The 22125-nt window shown below is 42.2% G+C and overlaps 1 protein-coding gene across 1 annotated transcript in view; it reads right to left on the bottom strand.

The window, feature by feature from the left end:
• Positions 1-807: 807 nt before the first annotated feature.
• Positions 808-22125, bottom strand: part of SH2D4B (SH2 domain containing 4B) — a 121708-nt gene continuing 100390 nt past the window's right edge. The window contains exons 7-8 of the mRNA XM_090058318.1: positions 10413-10633; positions 808-5284 (exon numbers count right to left, since the gene is read on the bottom strand). Of these exons, the coding sequence (XP_089914444.1) occupies positions 5192-5284; positions 10413-10633 (314 nt within the window). The 3' untranslated portion in view covers positions 808-5191. The remainder of the gene's footprint in view (positions 5285-10412; positions 10634-22125) is intronic.

Genomic DNA, 22125 nt, shown 5'->3' with positions numbered 1-22125 from the left:
AAAAGTGAGCAAATCCAAACAACTTTGAACATAAAGGTGGGGCTGAGGGGCAGGGGTACAAGGGAGTCGGCTTTGAGGCCTTGGAATTTGACTGCAAACCTGGAAAGCAGTCTGTAGTTGGTGGCTATTTTTACAACTTCTCCACTTCCCTCTGAATTTTGTAGTTTAGACTCATCTCACAGTTTAAGCATTGAGACTGGGGAAGACAACATTGTTCAGTCTTTTCTCTAGGGACTGCATAAAATTAAGTAAAAAGTTTTAAAAACAATGGAATAAACACGTTTGTCTCTCTCTTTATTTCCTTTGTTTTCTATATTTGTTCTTCCTTTCTATCCCTCCCGCTCACTGGTTACCTTTTCATAATCTGTCTGTTTTCTGGAAGGCAGAAAGAAGTATTTGTTAGCTTGGAAAATGTCTCCACAGTTGTATTTTTCCCACCACCCTCCAGTGTATTCGCAGCAGCTGTACATCTTTACCAAGAAAAGCTTTTGTTCTTAATTTCTGCCTGCTATGATCTCCTTTTGTTTCCACTGAAATTTATTTTCAGTTAAGTTGCACTATATTTTATTGCTGCTCTTTCTGGTTATATATTGTGGAGTTTTTGTTTGCTGGTACTCTATGAATTGGCTGGCTGTTTTTCATTATTTCTCTGGGGCTCTGGAATAAAGCAATTCCCTTATTTAAGAATTCTGACATTTATTAGCATAATAAAACTCTCAAGATGAAACTGCAGTTTTTCAGACAGTAATTTCATTTGCAAGGGAACTTACAAGAATTTATTCTAAAGCCAGGTAAAACCGAAAATGAGACACGCATGGATGCAGACCAAAAAAGGAGGAAATGTATTATTCATGGAAAAAAATGCTGTTGTCTCCCACATGTTAATTAGGGCACAACAGGACAGGTAAGCTAAAGATTCAATGAACCAAGTATTCTTGTCCTATGTACAAATATGTGAACAGGGAGTACAAAATACATCACTTAGAAATAATTGCATTACTGTCAACCTCTTATGAATGTGAATTCCATATATAGAACAAACTCTTCAATTCTACATATAGAGACATGCCCACAATTGTACAGGGAATGAATACTAAAGATATATTAAACCTCAAAAGAATTGGAAAATGATGCGCCTTATATTCAGCATATGTAATACTATTTGCAGAATAGTGAATTCAAGTTCAGAAGGACTGCAGGATATATTCACAATAGAAATTTGGTAGCTAACAGTCAGTTTAGCTACCTAGATGAAAAAAAAGGTTGAAAACCAGTTTAAGATCTCAAAACACTTACTCAGCTGCTACATAAACCCAAACATGTCTGATGTCCTGTGCACAGCAAAAAGTTTCTAAAAGATCCTCAGGCATGTAAAGGTCCATGTTAAAGAATCATTGACCTCCCTTAAGGAAGGTGAATTGGTTTCCTGGTGATAGACAAAGATTCACTTCAGATGGACCTGATTAGAAAGGTGAGATAGCACCTGAGACTAATAAATGGTGAAAGAGTACAGTACCATGAGCCTACCCTAGCTGTTCTAACTAGTAAGGAGAACACTGTGTTGCCAATTTAGTCTGAATCCTAACTTGCTAGCCAACCATTTTTATAAGGTGTTACAATAACTATTTAAAACTGCTTGAGCCAATGACCCATGTAAATCACACATAAACTGTCCAGCTAAATGTCTCACTGTGGAAAGCTAATTAAAGTTTTCCTCTCACTGATCACAATCACAGATGGGTTCAATCTCATAGTAAATGAATGTTAAAATAATAAAAAATACTCTGTATGGTACCGCAGTATCTATCTTAATTTTCTGATTTCAACAATTACTAAGAGTGGAAATAACACAAAAACTTTTATCATTATTATGTGAATTTATTTATATAGCCGTTCTGGTGAATATGGTGCTTTACAAATATGTGCAACACAGGGTCCCTTACCCTGAACAGTTTACAGTCTAATTCAGACAAATACAATGCACAAGATACCAGTTCTAGGGCACAGTTAAGCGTGGAGTATAGCAATTCCTGGGAGAATTTTAAGGGACAGGCAGATGAGATGAGGCAGGAGCTGAACCTATGGACAAAGTCCCTCGTTTTCCAAAATGCATTTTGTGTATCTAAGAAAGATGGAGAAACTGACCACTTAAAAGTTTCACCATGATTCCAGCCCAAGAGTACATAGCTATTTCAAATGTGTCCCTCCTATGATCATGTGTGGAAGAAGACTAGCTAGGTTGCAGTACTGCAGAAAAGGACCTGTGGGTTATAGTGGACCACTGAATAAGAGCTTTTGTTCAAAAACATCCAATATTATATTGGGTTGTATTAACAGGACTATTGCTTGCAAATTACAGGAAATGATTCTTCCACTCTTCAGCACTAATGAGGTCTGGAATGAGCACCTGGAATGATAGTTCCAATTTTGGAAATTTCCATTACAGAAAGATGTGAAAAAATAGGATTCCAGTGGAAAGCAACAAAAATTATTTAGAATTTTAGGAAACATGGCTTATGAGAAAAGGTAGGAAGAACTTGGAGTATTCAGTCTGTAGAAGAGAAGGTTCGGGTGGGGGTGGGGGTGGGGGTGGAGAGGTGTGGCTTTGATAAAAGTCTTCAAATACTTGATGGGTATTTATAAAGAGGATGGTGATTAACCATACTCTCTTGGGATGGGGGGTAGGGGGCAGAACAAAACCTAATGGTTTTGAATTGCAACAAGGAAAATTTAGGGTAGATATTCAAAAGAATTTCTGATTTGTAACAGTGGTTAAACAGTCAAATAAATTTCCTAGAAAATTTATGGAATCTTCTTCCTTGGAAGTTCTTAAGAGCAGGTTGGATAAATACTTGATTGGCATGGTTGAAACACGGAAGTTCCATCCTTAAGCCAGGGGTAGGAATAAGTATCATCCTGAGGTCCCTTTCAGCCCCATTTTTATATGATTCTATGGGACAAATTGGACATCTACAGATTTATCAGCAGGGAAGATGGGGAAGATAGAACCCTGGCTGCTGTGGGGTAAATTAATGTCTGATGAGCTTGTGCTTCTACAGGTAAATTGGTTCTTGTGCCTGAGCTAGCTCAGGCAGAGCTAGGTTGTTAATTTCTATACTACCTTCCCATTTACAGCATAGGCATACCCTAAGCACCTACTCTGTTACTCATTTTTATAAATGTTTATTTTAATGTTTTATGTTGTTTAGTATAAAGATGCATGACAAAGCTTTAAGGTATATTATACAAGATTTTGAATTGTATGTGTTTACCTTATATATAAAAGAACATGAACCATGAATCAGTCTAACACCATCTCCCCATCTCGCAGGACAGACAAGAAAGCATATTGAACTATAGCAAAGTAAAGCTTGGAAACTCATGCACTGGTTTGGTCATCATTGAAAGCAGGAAACATGTTGGACTTGTTTGCATTTTGGATGATAAAATGGCTGAGTTCATATTTTAGCCAAATTAGCATGCCATGCTTCATTAACTCATTGCCTTAAATCTCAAAATATACATACAGAGAAAAACAGTGTACTCACCAGAGTATGTACTCCCTTTTGGGTACATACAGATGTTCATCATAGATCAGGTCCCACTTGTGCACATGTTCACCCATCTGGGAGCCATACCAGGAATCTGCTGTAAATAAATTGGGGAAGGCCCAGGGGCTAGAGGGTCCACAGGGGGAATGGTGGGTCTGTTGTGGGTGGGGGGGTAAAGATTGTCTGTGGGAAGGTCGACTTGGGGAACTAAATATAGCTGAAGGTGCAGGGAATTAAGGAGCACAAGCTTAGGGCTGGAGAAAGCAGCTGGGCTTTCCCAGCCCAAAGGCTGTGCTCCAAACATGTGCAATGTTCACTAGTTTGGGCTATGTTGTTCCCGGTCTAACTTAGTGCACCTCCTCAGATGAACTAAGATAGATCAGGCCAGGCATTTTTTGCCTAATTTAACTTCCCTGAACATCTAAAAAGATCACACTTAGATCAACCTAACCCTAGTTAGGTCAATCTAAATGTAATGTATGCACATACCTTTTGAGCCTATTTTAAAAAATGATCAGCTAGTGCACAATAATTTCCCCTTCCTTTAGGATGGATATAATTCTTTCCAGTTGCTTGGACCACACATGGCATGTCCATAGTGCCTTAGACACTGCTACAGAACACCCATCGCAACCATGAAATTACTTTTCACCTACTCACTCCTGCTCTGCACATGCCAAACGCTGAAAAAATAAAATGTGGCTGATGTTTGGCTCTAGCTCCCAGGACATACCCAGTGTTGCTTTTCAGTCCCCAATCTTGGGCATGCTAACTGTCATGAGTATTTTAACAAACCCTGAAGCATCAGAACATTGGCCACTATTGTCACCCTGCTTTACCTGTGGCAGATTACAGTCCCATGCTTTGCCATTGTATAGTTTTACTACTGGGTTAGACAATGATTTCTTGGGATGGTTTGGATAGGGAGGATCCTGTTTCAGGCAGCGGGTTAATCTAAATAACTTCAAGAGGTCCCTTCTAGCCATACTCTTCTATGAGTTTATGATTCTCTGAAGGGTCAGGCCATTTGTGCAGACCTACCACAAAGTATTCAGTGATACAAATGACCATGTTTAGACTGCACAGGAATGAGCTTCACTTTATGAGGATGAATTCCAAAGAAATATGGCAAATTTTCAGCTTAACCTAAACAACAAAAGATAGCAAATTACAGAAGGTTTCTAAAGTCTTTTTGTCCTTCCTCGTCAGAAGATTGACTGGTAACACTGTCACTGGAAACTGGCAAACCTGACTTTAAGGGGGGGGGGGGCGCAGCAGGACTATTCTACACTCTTTCATATAATGCTTGATGAATATATACAATAGTTGTCCTTGTTTGTCACACTGTATTTTAAAACCTGGATAGAAGTGAACAATCAAAATGTAACCTTAACTGTCAATGCTAGTTGATCACCACTCTTAAAACATATCCAGGGATACTGTAGTCCACCAGTATTCATCCATAATTTAAATATTAGCAATATAAATTATTTCTACAAATCAGATTAAATAGTAATTTCTCGGACTGTTTAATGGTGCAGTTTGTGTGACTGAAAATTTGATCATTAGCATACTATTTATCAGCTTGTGTCTTGCTATTTTAACTATGCATAAGGTATTCACTGAAGTCCTGAAGGCAGTCATTCAAATAGGGGACTATAGTCTGGTTGGTTCCTCCTCTGTCCACATGGTTCCAGCAGTAGTTCCCCACCTGATGATGTGATGATTTCTTCCTGAAAAGACACAAAAAGGTGTTGTTTAAAATGCATTCAAGACTTCCCTTGATCTCAGACAGGAATGAATGCTTAACTGAAAAAAGACCCCCTCACCCATTCAATTGTGTGGAAAAGAAAAAGATTGCTGTAGCCCAGGGTCTATGTTATAAGATTATTATTTGCAAACCTAGTAGAAACATAAAAGGGTATCTGATAAAATATTCACTGAGATCCTAGCAACATCTTCTTTTCCATCCAGGTTCTGGAGTTGGCTAGGCAAGACCAGTTCTTTTTCATCTCTATTTGGATAGGGCTCGTACTTTCTCTTCCATACAGTCAGGGAAAAAGAACTTGCCAGAGATAGGTCAAAGTTAGTCCAAAGTGAGGATGATATAAACACAGTGTGCATCTCATCCCAAATTAGATCCAAATTTTGGGCCTGATATTTGCAAGAGACCTAATTCCTATTGAAATGTAATAGGAATTTGAGTGGCTGATTCCTTAAAAGTCCATTCCAAATCCTCACCTTGATCTATGGTCACTGTGTTGGGATATAAATAAATATGGAACCTTCCTTATCGTATGAAAACCTCTTTGGAAATTACAAGAAAGTAGAAGCAAGTGTCTAGTAGTTCAAGTTGCTTAAAAGCAGTCAATAAAATGACACTATATATTGATACAAAAACAAATGCTGCTGTGTCTAAGAGTACATATGAAGACTAGACTGGCTGGTATCGTATGGATTTTTGTGGATGCAGAGCTTAATAATTTCCTGCCATGGTCTAAATATCCCCTCCACCCACATGTACCCTTCTCCCCCTTACACACGTTTAATAATCATTAGCTAATGTCTGCAAATCAAGACCAAAATAGAATACGGAAATAGAAACAACTCTTATTAGTGCCATTTTCTCTTTAGTTTCTTTGGCTGGCTCTGAATTCTTATAGTACTTGTTCTAGTCTTAGCAATTACAGTAAACTTCAAGCTCTGAATATAAACAGAATCCACCTACAGTTTATCTTAACCATGACAAAAGAGCAGGAGACTCCCTGAAGGAGTTTCAGCTAAGACAGAACTAGGGCAGGATCTGGAAGAGATTCTGTTAATTTCCACTGCACTGCCTTCACAGCCTCTTGCATTGGGTAGCTGACTATTAAAAGGCTGTGGAATGCTTGACAACACACTTCAGAGGAAAGGGCAGACAGAAAAGCTTCAGAAACAACCATGTAAGAGACAGGCAAGGGACAGAATACTGAACTGACTCTTACCAGCAAATTGGCCAGCCTTGTGTATGGCTATTAAGCAAGGTAATTAAAAGAGAATTGTGTGGTTACCCTAGAGGAAAAGCAACTTCTCTAAGAAGATTGTCATAGCTAGAACTATTGAGTTTATCATCCAGGGGCAGGGGGGGAGCAGAAATATTTTTTCTTATAAATGTTACTGAAAGACATTTTGCTTCTGACAGGTGCCACAGTGCTCTTTGTAGGTGGATAGGTTTTCTAAGGTAGCTACTGCCTATGAAGAGCAAGGAGGAAACAAGGAATATTACAGGCATTTTCTGTCAGACTTGGCTGCTGTATGGAAACAAAACCGCTGCAGCTAGTGCTGAGATCTCCCACAATGTCTACCTGGACTCTGTAAGTGCTTACTGTGTGACTCCTTTAAGCTCCTCTCCTCCTGACAGGGCCTAACCCTTGGTCTCTCTCTCTCCAATACACCAATCTAGGTGCTGCTCAGGAGCCATAGGAGACATTACAAGGAGATGTACTGAGTTTGAAAAAGGTAGTCTGGATGGAGACTTTCTCATGTTATAAAATAAAATTCAAGTGTTTATGTTCAACTTCTACCCAACGTCTACCCCCAACAAAGGCCGCATTCTGCTACCTTTCCACACTTATCTTGTACCAGTGGATAATGATTTTATGTATCTTGGTTCAAGATTTTTCTATCTTATTTGAATTTTTTTTTGCTTCCTTAATGTAGTTTTAAGTCCCTCTTTCTACCACTTCCCTAAGGGAACTAGGAATCTGTATCAATTACATCTAGGCTAAGTACAAATAGTCAAAAAGGTGGAAGCAGTCTAAGTTTCATGCTTTAGTCTAAGTGCCCTAGGTTAGGTCAGGAGTGAACAGAACAGACATTCAGGCTTTGGTGGATGGGGCTGCCAAGCCCAGCCTAGCTGCCGGTCACCCATGATGGGCCACCATAGCCCCTCTCTCCAGTCCCTCCCCCCCAACCATTGGCCAGCTGTCAGTGGTGGCAAGGGGCAGGGGGGAATGGAGGCTTCTTCCCTAGCCCCAGAAGACCTGAGCTAGCACAGTTGAGGGAGCCCACCTGAAAGGGGCTTTCCCCCCCACTGCCTGGCTCAGCTTGCCAGCACAGCTCCTCTCTACAGCCATGCCCCCCTGCCAGTAGCCAGCTGTCAAGCAGCAGCAGCAGCAGCAGGGGCAGAGGGGGGAGCAGAAGACCCTGCTGTGCGGACCCAGCCCCCAAGACTTGAGCCAGCACAGCTGGGTGGGGGGTACTGTGTGGAGAGTGCTTCCTCCTTCCCACAGCCTGGCCCAGCTGGGCAATGCAACCCTAGGTCTGGCCACCCACCTGTGGCCAGCTATCAGTGGCAGTGGGGGGAAGGGGGAAGAAGAGCTCCCTTCTTCTTCAGCTCCACCCCCATTGTGCTGGCTCAGGTCTCCAGGAGCCAGATCAACATGGCAGGGGCCTCTGCTCCCCACCTTCTTCCCCCACTGCTGCTGACAACCAGCCAGGAGGGTGGAGCTGGAGAAAGGAGCCACATTTCCCAGCTGGGCCAGGGAGCCCCTGCCTCATGGGCCCCCCCACCTGGACTGGCTTGGACTGGGACCAGGGCCAGGTGGACCCAATCCCCTTCCTCCCCTCCCCCCACTGCCCCTAGCCCCACCACCTGCCAGCAGCGGGCTCTGTGAGAACCTGTTCAGCTGGAGCAGATGAGTGCAGGTAAGACACTACTGTGTGAGGGAAAGTTAGTGGGGTCTTGCAAAGCAGCCTGGGATACCAGGCGACTCTGGTCTAACTTGAGTTGCTAGGGGATCTGGTACAGAAGTTTGATAAACTGATCTAACCTAAATTGCTTAAGTCTCATTCTGCATCCATCCAGGTCTATCTTAGACTGTGTTCTGCCATTTTGAAACTAGTCTATATGCACTGCGTTTCTGTACTGTTATGGATTTAGATTGGGTTTTGGTCAATTATACAGTTTCTTTGTAAAGTCTGTACCTGTCCCTAGGTATAATTCTGGGGAAATCGTTAAATTTATTCTTAAAAATACAATTTCTGGGAGTCAAAATTATTCACAGATTCAGTTCAAATCTGGTGTGTAGGTTTAACCAAAAAAATTAAGAAAAAAATCAGAAAATTCAAATTCTTTCTTTTGACACATTTCAATCCTCATCCATTTTGAAATAATATTTTTGCTTTGAAATGTTGAACAAAATGTTTGCATTATGTTCAGGTAAAAAGGGAGCCAGTATAACAGTACAGAGATAAATAAAACAAAATGTTATGAGACAAATGAAACATATACAGCAGAAATAAGCCACGTATGTATTTTTGGCCACCAAAAACCAAAACATAACAAGACATTGTTTACACAGCTATTCACTATGCATTCAAATGTTCTTATGCATAGTGTTACACTCTGCTGTCTCTCTCTCTCTCTTACTCGGAATATAAATTCCTTCAGGCAGAGACTGTCATGTTCTGTATAGTGGCAATTACAACACACAGGCCAAAATTCCCCTCAACGTGAAATAAAGGCAAACCTAGTGAGCTAGGTACAAATGTTTCAGATTTATGCAAACACAAGGTAACAACATTTCTCTCTGGTTATTCAATATATAAATAAAGTATAATTAAAACATAAGATTTACTAGGAAAATGAATAGCGTGTAATTGTATAAGTGTATATTTGTGGGTACATCTACGCAAATGCTACGTAGCCACAGCAACGTGCTACAGCAACACAGTGGCAGTAGGCAAAAACCATAATGCTGCAGCTATGTCGCCATAGTGATGCACTCCCTAGCAATAGCATGTTGCTATGGCAACGTAGTGGCTAAAAATAATTCCTCCACCGGCATGGTGCAGTAACAGCTGTTACTGCGCTATCATATAGTACTTTCTCCAGGAAGTACTAAATTACAATGCAGTTACAACAGCACGATAGGGGAACATGTAGATGTGCTCAGCATGTAGCACAATACTTGCATCTCAGGAAAGGCTTAGAGGAAGGACAAGGGATACTGAAATATGTTGTATCAAAGAAAAGCATTAAGGTCATATTTGTAGAAAAGATGGAGAAAAATATCAATAGAAAAACTATGAAGCAAAGATGAAAAAAATGTAGGAAGAGGAATGTAAAGGAGGTTACAGATGGAAGAGAAAAAAATAGTATGGATGAGAAGTAAAGATTAAAGCAGGATTATAACTGATTGAGGTGACATAGGGAGAGACAAACAGGAGAATAATATGGGTCCTGACTGTAATGGAGCTGCCTTTTGGTTACAGGCTGAAAAACAGAAAGCACAGCATTCAGGCAAGCTACTTCATGTCTGCCTAGAGTTTTCATGACAAACTATTTTACAAATGAGGTTTAGGATAAAATAAGAAAGACCATTAGTTCATATTTAAAATTGAACCAGGACTATTTCTTATTTTACAGCCTTATTCATTCCCATTTGGGTCTGCTTCTGCACTTGATATCTTTGGGAACAAAATCTAACATGCTGAAATACTATAAAAGCTCTTTCCTTTAGTATCTGCAGTCCAACTTTTCAGACCAAAGAAGCTCAGCAAGCATTAGCTCTGCAAGTGCCTATTAGTGCACCTTTTTTGTCCAGCAAAGCATAAGAATCAGGTTAGAAAGGGATATAAATATATACTGAAGATTTTGAAGAAAAAAATCCCTCTGATTCACTTCACTAGTGGAACAACTCTAAAAGTGTAAAGATGTATGCATAAAAATGGACATTATGATGACACGTATTATGGTACATGTAGATTTCTCTTTTTACTGTTTTTTCTGTTTTTCAGTTTGATTCCAAAGTACATGTTTCCCCTTTAAATTATTAGTCTACACAGCTCATGGATTGATCTTTACATAGCGAGTGATACCTTGTGAAAATCAATAAGATCTGTGAGTGTTGCATGCCGATTGGGATCTACCCCCAGGAAGCTGTAGAAATCCCCTGAAGCATCCACCAGAAAGTGCTTGAATCCACTCTGTTGGCGATAAGACAAGGCGTAGCCCCAGATTTTCTCACTGACTCGTACCAGGAATGCTCCTTCAGACTTGTTCATTAGCAACTCTTCAGCCTCCTGGCGGCTAATAATACCTGACAAGAAGAAAAAATATATATAGTGGATGATAGGCCTTGGAAAATTTTAGTTTTCCAAACATGCCATAGATGCTGACACAATCTCATTCTCAAGAACAGTGGTACACATTTCTGTTACTAGTTTATTTTTGAGTGCACAACATTATTGTGCATGAAGTTTGTCGGGGGAATAAGTGGGTGGGTATATTTCTTTGCGATGGTCTCATATTTACCATAGTGATGATATAGACAGATCCTTAAAAAAATAAAATAAAACAGATCTATGCCAAAGACTACAAATGAAGCTATAATGAATAAAGCCTCTCAAATGCTGAAATACGGATAGAGGGATGTTGTGTTAAGAGATTACTGTTTATAGGAGTCAGTAATTATTACCCATCTTTGAAGAAAAGCTATGAAAGAGTTTTGATAGAATACTGTAAGCTCCAGTTGTTAATAATTTGGTTACTTATTACTATTTTCATCTTATGTTATTTGTCACATTTTACCCATCCTCACTTTTCTAGTATGGCTGCACAAATAAAACTGATGGATAAATGAATGATTTATGGATACTCAGCTATTATTTTCAATAATGATCTAATTTAGCAACAAAAAATATACCTTTGATCTGATCATCCCAAAGTTGTTTTATAGTTATTAAGATGCACAAAATCAGTGCCAGAAGTTCTATGTGTGCTATTATAGAAGGGTAAATTGGGCTACAATCAGACATCTCATTTATCCCAGGAAAAAAACACTGTGAAGTGCAATTATTCAGGTATCCATTGTCCTGGGACAAATTCTAAAAAAGTTTATGAGATAAGAAGTCCTACTGGTTTGTCCTGGGATATCACAAAGTGTGTCTGAACAGCTGTCCTGGGATTGCAGCATTGAATTCATGGCAGAAAAGTGGCAAAGAATTTAGCTGCTCACTATACCCTGATTGGAAGGGTGATGTGTAGACATGCCAATCCTGGCACTTTTTTGTTCTAGGACAAAGATAGGTACAACTTGTCCTGGGATAAATGCAAAGTTTGTTCCTAACATTGAAGTACAGTGAAGTTAAATGAATTGCCAGGGGTTATATAGCAAATGAGTGGAAGAGTTGAGAGGAGAACACTTACTTGCGGTCGCTTCTTGGGAACATTCCTATTGAGGTAGAAGGGAATTGAAGATCAGTATCCCTTCACTTTTCTCTGCTTTTAGATTAAGATCCCAGTTTGATGAACCCCTCTGATTACTGTTATCTCTGAAGACATAAGGAAAAAATTCTCCAAAGCATAGAAGGTAGCTTTGTGCCAAATTTGTTACCCAAAAATGAGTTCAGTTGTGAGATACAAATGTATCACCTACTGACACTAAACTGCTCCTTTACTAGAGCAGGAGAGTGAAAGATTGTCCCAGGAGGTGCAATATTTCCAGCACCATGCTTAGTTGCATGATAGATTACTTCCCTTGTGAGATTTCAAATCCACCAAGAAGACTGAAATAAAGTGGAGATAAATGTCCAAAGATGTTTGGTAACTTGCACATTTTACATCTCTAGAGAGTTTTTATGATGTATTTTGTTCCACTCAGTTTGGAGAAATACTCACTTTCTTTAGAAAACAAAGGACCCTTATAATCTCAATCAGAAGCCCAGAAGTGATACTCGTTGGCTCATGAGATGGCACTTCTGTATGTGGACAAATGGTGAGATTAGGACTGGTCACATAGCTGAACTATTCCCTTTGCCTTCCACTTTGGGAATCTGGCTCAAGTTTGTCCCGAGGAACTACCTGCCAAATGAACTTGCTTCAAAAAAAAAAAAAGATGCTGAATTAAACAATCCTGAAGAAAACCATGTGACAAAGTAAAGTATTAACATCTAATGCATATGGATATCTCAACTCTCTTCTCTGGGAACAATGATGCCCACTTGGAACAATTTTCCAAATATTCTCAAACCATCAGGTGTCAGTTGAAAAAGGGAACAATGTATGATGATTAGAGAGCCATACAGTAAAATCTATTAGAAAGAGTGTCACCAAGGTTGCACTTCATGCAGTCTCATGGAAATATTTTTATGTCATTGCAGAATGCAACAGATACTTTGTGGCTCCTTGGAGAAGTGTAAATTTGGTGTTACCCCTCCTTTTTGCCCCACCAACCAAATGAGTCGTGTGGAGTCAGTCCATGGATCTGGTGCAAACCAGATTGAGCACACATGCAACAGAGCAGACCCACTACCCTAGCTTGGCCCCAGCCCCAAGCCCAGCCCCACGTTCCAGATCAGGCCCACCACCCCAACCTTGTGCATTCCAGATTGGGCCTGCCACCCCAGCCCCAGCCCTACACACACCTGCCACATCCCATATATGAGGCCCTGTCATCTAGCCTGTGGGGCTTGGGAATTTGGCAGTGGTGCAGTGGAGGTAGCATTAATTAACATAATCTACTTAGACTTCAAAAAAGCCTTTGACTTGGTCTCTCATGAAGTCCTCATGGTTAAACTGGGGAACTGCAGCCTCAACAAACTCATGGTCCAATGGCTTGGGAACTGGCTCCGTGGTCAGGTCCAGAGAGTGGTAGTCAATGGAATTGTGTCAACATGGTGCATGGTGACTAGTAGCACCCTGCAGGGCTCTGTATTTGGACCAGTACTTTTTAACATTTTTATAAACAATCTGGACTCAGGTATCAGAAGTGGACTGGCTGAATTCACTGAAGATACCAAACTAAGGGGAAGTGTGGTCACACTAGAGGATAGGCTGGTGATTCAGGCCAACCTGGACAGGCTTGCAAGGTGGACAGACCAAAACCTGATGGCATTCAACACTGAGAAATGCAAGGTGCTCCACCTCAGGAAAAACTTCCACATCACACCTATAGGCTTGGCAGTGCTACACTTGCTGGCACCATGACCAAAAGGAACTTGGGAGTCATGATTGACCACAAGACGAACATGAGCCACCGATGCAATGCCACAGCTGGCAAAGCAAACAAAACCTTGGCTTGCATCTATTGATCCATGTCAAGCAAGACCCAGGAAGTCATCCTCCCATTGTACTCGGCCTTGGTGTGGTTGCAGTTGGAGTACTGCATCCAGTTCTGGCTTCTGCACTTTAGGAAGGATGTGGAGAAGCTTGAGAGATTCCAGAGAAGAACCATATGCATGATCAAAAGACAAGAGAACAAGTCTTCTGAGGAAAGGCTGAGATACATGGGACTCTTCAGCCTGGAAAAGTGAAGGCTCAGGGGGGATTTGGTGGTGGCCTATAAATATAGGGGTTTGCACCAGGAACTGGGAGAATCTTTGTTCACCAGGGCACCCTAAAGGAAGACAAGTTCCAACAGTCACAAACTCCGGGAAGACCATTTTAGACTGGACATAAGGAAAAATCTTCTTTATCGTCGGAGTTCCCAAAGTCTGGAACAGACTCCCCACAGAAGTGGTGCAAGCCTACTCTGGACTCCTTTAAAGCACATTTGGATGCTTATCTTGCTGGAATCATTTGACCCCAGCAGACTTCCTGCTGCTCTTGTGAGGTCCCTTCCAGCCCTAATGTCTATGAAATCTATGAAATTGCCACTACTTCCCCCACCACCAAATTTCTGGACCCCGCTGGACTGGATCACATGGCTCTGGAGGCTGCATCTGGCCAATGGACTGGGGGTTGAGCAGCCCTTCTATAGTTCACATTCACATAAGCTTATAACTCAAATGAATGAGGCCACAGTAAGAAGTACTGTCCCCCTTTTGAGGGGGCACTCTATCTTGTTTTTATCAGACATACAAAACAGGCAGTAAGCATATGAATATATGCATGTGTTTAGAAATGGCAGTCAAATGATCAACTATAGATGTCAATTAATTCATTTCACAAAACCAAAAGCATATTGTTAAGGAAGAGGAAATAGTGCTGGAAATGCTCCTATCCAAATTGTTAACAATAAGTGTTGCCAATCAGTTCAAAGGAAAGATCATGCCAGTATGAACCCATGTTATTATGTAAAGCTGCATTATTAGATTTTTAATATCAGATACTGTGTGCCAAGAATCACATGAAATGGATTGTGAAATCAGAGTATTTATTAAGGCACACGTCCAAATCTCTATAAAATTGCCCTAATTTGAATATACAAACAAAAGGATTTAACAGTGATTACACTGCACATCCTCTTTCAAACAGTTACCTCTATTAGAAAATATATAGATCTAATGCTCTTGTCATAATTTCACAGCACATAATATTCCAGTGACAGATAGAAGTTTATTCTGCTACCAGGCTCTCCAGTAACTCTCCAATGACTATACATTGCTGGAACTAAGTCACTATGCTGATAAAATGTGTCCGTGAGAGCAGCAGTGGTTTTGGTTAAGCTGCCTCTAACTAACATAGACCTACTCAGGACCCTGTTAGCATGCAACAAGAACTGGATTTCTGACAGCTTTAAAGCACGGGAAAGTAAGATGTTCTGTGGAGAACAATAAAATGAGGATATTTTAGGATCTGAGTGACCATAACTATTAGACATATAGCACCAAATATGTTTAGCATCAGTTTGTTTAATCCAAAACAATCTGTCATGCTGCTTCTAACTCCCACCAGTGGAGTGAAAACACTGCAGGCTTCCACATGACACTATCTTCTTTGCCAAAGCTTCCTTTTGTTCTTTGGCCCCTGTGTCATTGAGTAAGTGAGAAATGCTACATTGCTTATGGCCAAGTTCTTTTTTGTTTTAATTCTCCTTCCTCCTAAAGATGGTATAATAAATTATCAGCCAGCTGCTTTCTTCACTCTCTCTCTCCTGATACTGTTAATAGCTCTGAGAATTTCATCTTTATTTCTTACCTCAATCTTATTTTATTTTTTTAAGGTTCAGTTTTTCACCATGTGGTAATTAAAGCCATGAAAATCTCCCTCCACCCTTTCAAAACATTATACTATTCTCAAGGCAACAAGAAAGAGAGTGGCACCACTCACTCCTGAGACCACTGTTGTGAAATAAACAACATCTGTGAAAGCCCTGCTTCAACATTTAAAACTGTTTGAACAGAAGTCAAAAAACTTTGCTTTCCCCAAGGCTCTACTAAGAGATTTAGAATCACCGGTGCTTTTATTTGTGCTGGTTAGGATATTAATTGGAAATATTATCTGTAAAGGAAATCTCTGATGCTTTGAAAGCTAATTTCCTGCCCTCTATAATTCTTGCTAATCTCTTTTAAAACCAAAACAAAGCAAAATAAAAAATGCCAAGATTCTCAGCAGTGCAAATCCACTGATTTCAAACTACAGTGCATTGTACTTACCTGCATATTGGATCAATTTAAAAATTTCCTGTCAGTCTCAATTTCTGCCTATGTCTTCACTGAACTTGGGTTCAAAAAACCTTGTGTTCTCTCTCTCTATATATTTGATTTAGGTAGTCTATAAAAGTGCATACCTACCCTGACTTTTGACTGACTTAAGACTAACATAACCAACTACCTCTCTTTAGCTTGTGACAAACATTGGTTATCTCCATGTTAGTTAATTATATAAACTCTTGACATGCATAGCATCATTCAGCCCCACAGTTGACCCTGTAATGTAATTTTTACTCCATTTAAATGCATGGAGAGGATGAAGGTGACTAACGTGTCAAAGAGCAGCTATTACAAGCCTTGAAATTGCTGGGAGCCACTTAGCTTCTAGCTTACTGCTAAAAATGAGGAGGGCTGGCCATAGCCACTTTCAGGGCAGCTAATAGCACAGTACTGACAATGCTGTGTACTTAATGACCATGACTTGATTTAAGATCAGTTAAGTGCATATCTTGGGTAAGGTCATAGATTCCGCACCCCCCACCTTCAATCCTAAAACTGTACTCTTAAACACCGGGGGTGCATACAGGTGTTTGGGAAGGTTAGGTTGTTTGAGGAGGTAAGATAATATTAAAATGGCCACCCAATCTAACTTAGTTCAACCAGATGAAGACCTTATGCTTAGATCCCTACTTAGGTCAATCTAGATGCGAACTGCCCAGTAAGGTTAGATTACTCTAAAAAAAAGGCTGACTTGATCTAACTTAACCCTACCTCTGAGGCAGTCTAATTTAGATTGGGTTGGCCATTTTTAGACTGATCTAACCTTTCCAAGCTTCTTTACAGCTTCTAGTGCAGCCCCAAGGCTGGGAAAGCCCAGCCACGGGGCCCAGCCCCAGGGCTGCACTTTTCCTACCTACTCCCCCGGGACCAAGATATTTTTAGCGTCCCCCTTACCCTACCTCCAGGCAGACAACCCTCCCCGCCCCCCATGGACCATCCACCCCCCATTCTCCCAGTCCACAAACTCCCCATCCTACAAGCCACTCCCAGTGCCAGTATTATCAGTGTTCCCTAATGCTGGGAATGGAGGAAATAAGTCTCAGTGGAGAGAAGGGCAGGCAGAATGAGGGGGTGGGTAAGCTGGGAGGGGGATCAGGGGAGCTAAAAATAGCCCCTGGTTCCTCGGGGGAGTGAGCCCTCCCATCCCCCCCAAGCTTCCACACAGTCCTTGTGAGTGAGACCTACTGATCCTGCCAAGCCCTCCTAGACCCCAGAAATCCCCCCACTAACCCCTCCAATTTCGATTTATCTTAGATTGGGTAGCCATTTTAACTTGCTGTAACCTCCCCTTAACCTACCCAAACATCAGTACCCAGCCAGTCTAGCTTTAGTAAAGCTAGACTGAGGATCTGGAACATAGCATCAAAATCAGTAATCTCTTTGTGTAAGCTCAGTTTTACCAAGCAGGGCTGTACCAGACTGCTCCTTGGGGTGCAGGCCCCCAATATTCCTGCTGGATGACAGGAAGCTGGTGGTTCCACCTGGGAGTGGCACTGGACACAGCCCGCACCCAGCACTGGGGAGACTGGGGCCAGTGGCAGCACCAACTTTCCCAGCTTGGGCTGCACCCAGCGACAGTCCCAGCTGGCAGCAGCAGCCTCCTGTCATCCAGCAGGCAGATCAGGGACTTGCCCGCACCCCCAGGAGGGCTGTGGGGGCTGTGCCGGACTGCTCCTGGGGATGCAGGCCCCCAATCTGCCTGCTGGATAACAGAAGGCTGGTTCTGCCACCTGGGGCCAGCAGCAGCCGGGGCTGTCCCTAGGGAGGCGTAAATCGGGGTGACCATCCCAGGCCCCATGCTTTGGGAGTGGCTGTGGTGACTGCACTGCTGCTGCCAACTTCACGCCTGGCAGCTCGCTTCTGCTCTCTCCCCACCCCAGGCAGCACCGCCACCAATGATGGTGGTAGATTCTTTGTATCCAGGAGGTGCAGGATTGGTATGGGTCTCCGCATGAGCTGATTTGCCCTATGTCCTGCACCCCACTCAGTTCAGCTCTGGTGTGGGGCCCGGGGCAAATCAGTTTGTGTGGGGACCTGCCCCCGCCCCAATCCCACATGCTCTGGATGTGAAGAAACTGCCACTTCCATTGGCAGTGGTTCAGGCAGCGAGAGTGGGGTAGCGTGTGGCCGGACACAAACCTGGTGGCAGCAGCGCAGTTACCACAGCCTCTCCTCCCAGAACCATGCCCCACCCCAAAGCATGGAGCCCAGGATGTTACCCTGATCTGCTCCTCCCTAGGGACGGTCCTAGCTGCCGTTGGCCCCAGGTGGCAGAACTAGCCTTCTGTTATCTGGCAGGTGGATGGGGGCCCTGCACCCCGACAAGCAGTCCAGCATAGCCCCCACAGCCTTCCCGGGGGTGCAAGCAAGCCCCTGATCTGCCTGCCGGATGACAGGAAGCAGTGCTGCCAGCTGGGACTGCCGCTGGGCACAGCTGGTGCTGGGAAGGTCAATGTTGCCACTGGCCCCAGCTGGCAGCACCAGCCACCTGTCATTCGGCAGGCAGATTGGGGGCTCACTCACACCCCTGAGAGGGCTGCAGGGAAGCCAGACTGCTTCCAGGGGTGCGGGCCCCCAATCTGCCTGCCATATCTTCCCAGTGCTGGGTGCAGGCTCAGCCCAGTGCTGGTACCAGGTGGCAGCACCAGCCTCCTGTGATCTTTCAGGCAGATTGGGGGCCCACACTCCCGAGAGCAGTCCAGTACAGCCCACAGGCCTCCCGGGGGTGTGGGCAAGCCCCCTATCTGCCTGCTGGATGACTGCCAGGAGGCTAGTGCTGCTGGCTGGGGCCAGCAGCAGCACCGAACTTCCCTGCACAGGGTACGGGCTGTGCCCAGTGCAGGTCCCAGGCAGTAGCACCAGCCTCCTGTGATCCAGCAGGCAGACTGGGGGACTGTATCTCCAGGAGGAGTCTGGCATAGCCAAGTAAGCCTGGTTTTGAAACTCAAAACGTTTCAAAACTTTCAAAATGTTTCGAGTGCCTTTGTTTCATTTAAAAGCTGTTTCAAAGGCTTTTGTTTCATTTCGATTTCGCTGTTTTGGGCTTGAAACACAAGAAAACAGCTTTGAAATGAAACACCAGGCAAAATTTCACACAGCCCTAGTAAGCATATTCTGGACAAGTGACCTGATTTTTAGCCCTAGAAATCCAATTATGTGCACACATTATGCTACATATGTATAAACACTACAACTCACAGGTACAAGTATCTGCAGGCACATTAAAACCAGAGTGCTTAGAAATATTTAATTTTTGTATGTTCATAGACATAACCTTAAAATCTGAACTAAAACACTAATTATTTCCAGTGTAGCTGTATGTGATCCATGAGTGACTGAGGGATGACTTTTTAAATGTAGTGATCTAAATTAGCATGATGATTATGCAGGGGGTCGGAGTCGATGATCTATTGAGATCCCTTGCGACCCCAACATCTATGAATCTATGAATCTATGATGGAAGCATTTACAAGATTTTAATTGTAATTTTGCAAATTTAATGTCATCTATAGGACATTATAGGAGAGAATCCTAATACTTTGAGAATGTTAGAATCATACTGCAACAAATGAAGTACATAGAGAGTTTTTAGTATAAAAGGAAACTAGAAAACTAGAAAACACAGAAATAAAAAAGAAAGACATAGAGATGATGGTCTACCTACATGATTTCATCTTAGACTTACATGATGTTATCCACATGTGCTGTAATTTGCAACCAGCATGCATCTAATACACCATGTGAACTGCAATTCACAGGCCTTATGGCAGTATATAATACAGGATTGAACAATCCTTTACTCTGAATTCTTTTGTTTGCATGACTTAGTAAACCTCTTAGCATTATAATGTCTTTTTATTTACATTATAAATATACACACAGAAAAGGCACATTACCACTACACAGCACTGAATTATTTTGCTTCTCAATAGTGTTATTTTCTAAAATACAACCAGTGAGACTTGCAGCACCACAAGGTGAACACAGTCAAAAAAGTATTCATGAATGTTCTCAAGAAAAAAACTAGTCCATTTGTTTTGCTGATACTTGCCACCCTTTTCATTAGCTGATTCTCAAATAAATGTTCTGGTGATTGAGGTTAAAACAAAAGAATCATGAATACTAATTTAAAGAAATATTAATGAAAATTTTCATGCTTAAAGTGCTCTTTTAACCCTTATGAAAAACTTTCTGTTATATGCAGGATTGACATGCTGAACAACTATGAATGTCCACAGATAATCAATGAACAAAATAAGGACTTCTTTTTATAAAACTTAAGACCTCTATAGATTGGATTGGATTGGAGTTTAACAAGATATATGAAATAGTCTGTCTATAAACTTTACTAGGTTTTGGAATAGGCCTTAGATAGATAAAAGCTTCAAATATTCAGAATGTACAGGCTAAAATTTGTTCAGAGTGGGTGCAACTACACATGCATTTTACCACTGATTAGACTAATTACCTCCACAGTAAAGTGTTACAGTCTCCATGTGGATCAGCATTGTGGCGCAGTAAACCAATTAACTACACCATAGGATAGTATTGTTGGGGACAGTACTTTATTGTACTAGTTTTCTAGTGAGGGGCCCAAAACTGAACATAACACTCCAGATGTAGCCTCACCAGCTCTTAATAGAGGGGAATAATTATTTTCCTTGCCCTACTGGCAACACATCTACCAATGCAGTCCAATACGCTGTTAGCCTTCTTGGCAACTAGGACACATTGCTGTCTCATATTTAGCTTATTGTACACTGTAACCCCCAGGTCCTTTTCTGCAGAGCTGCTGCCCAGCTAGTCAGCCCTCAGCCTGTACAGGTGCATGGGATTGTTCCATCCTAAGTACAGGAATTTGCACTTGTCCTTCTTGAACCTCATGAGATTCATTTTGGTGCAATCTGTCTAAGTTACTCTGAGTCCTAGCCCTACCCTCCAGCATATCTATTACTCCCCCCAGCTTGGTGTCATCTGCAAACTCACTGAGGGTGCACTGTATGCCATCTTCCAGGTCACTGATGAAGACGTTGCCCAGGACTGACCCCCGGGGGACTCCACTTGAGACTGGCTGCCAACTAGACATCAAGCTATTGATTATTACTCTCTGAACCTGATGCTCCAGACAGTTTTCAATCCACCTGACAGTCCATTCTTCCAGCCTGTACTTCCTTAGCTTGCCCGTGAGAATGTTGTGGGAGACCATACCAAAAGCCTTGCTAAAATGAAGGTATACCACATCCACCAGTCTCCCTGCATTCACAGAGCCAGTCACCTCATCATAGAAAGCAATCAAGTTGGCCTGGCATGATTTGCCCTTGCTGGCTGTTCCTAATCGCCCTTTACTCCAAGTGCTTACAAATGGATTCCTTGAGGATCTGCTTAACAATTTTTCCATGGACTGAGGTGAGGCTGACTGGTCTGTAATTCCCCGGATCCTCCTTTTTCCCTTTCTTAAATATTGGCATTATATTTGCCCTTTTACAGGCATCCAGGACCTCTCCTGATTGCCATGAGTTTTCAAAGATGATGGCCAACAGCTCTGTAATCACATCAGCCAACTCCCTCAGCACCTTCAGGTACATCCCATTTGGCCCCATGGACTCATACACATCCAGCTTTTCTAAGTAGTCCTTAACCTGTTCTTTTACCACTGAGGGCTGCCCACTTCCTCTTCAAACTTTGTTGCCCAGTGCAGTAGTCTGGGAGCTGCCCTTGCCTGTCAAGATGGAGACAAAAAGGGCATTTGATCACTTCAGCCTTTTCTGCATCCTTTGTCACAAGGTTGCCTCCTCCATTCAGTAAGGGACTCACACTTTCCTGGACCATCCTCTTGCTACCAACATACTTGTAGAAACCCTTCTTGTTACCACTCACATTCCTTGCTAGCTGCAACTCCAATTACGCTTTTATGGTTTCATAGTTTCACAGTTGTTAGGGGCTGGAAAGGACTTTATGGATCATTGGATCCAGCCCTCCTGCACTTGGGCAGGAAAGATTGCTGGGACCGGATGACGACTGCAAGATCAGAATCAAGACGCTTTTTGAATATTGCCAGGGTTAGTGAGTGTAACACCTCTGGGGGGAGCCTGTTCTAAATCCTCAGTCCTCGACTTGTAAAAAAGTTTTTCCTTGTGTCTAGCCTGAAGCGATCCTC

Source organism: Crocodylus siamensis, chromosome 7 (assembly GCF_052110815.1).
Source record: "Crocodylus siamensis isolate JL-2025a chromosome 7, ASM5211081v1, whole genome shotgun sequence".
In the NCBI taxonomy this organism is placed as follows: Eukaryota; Metazoa; Chordata; order Crocodylia; family Crocodylidae; genus Crocodylus; species Crocodylus siamensis.
The sequence above is the reverse complement of the archived record's forward strand: the minus strand, read 5'-3'. Positions and strand labels throughout refer to the sequence as shown.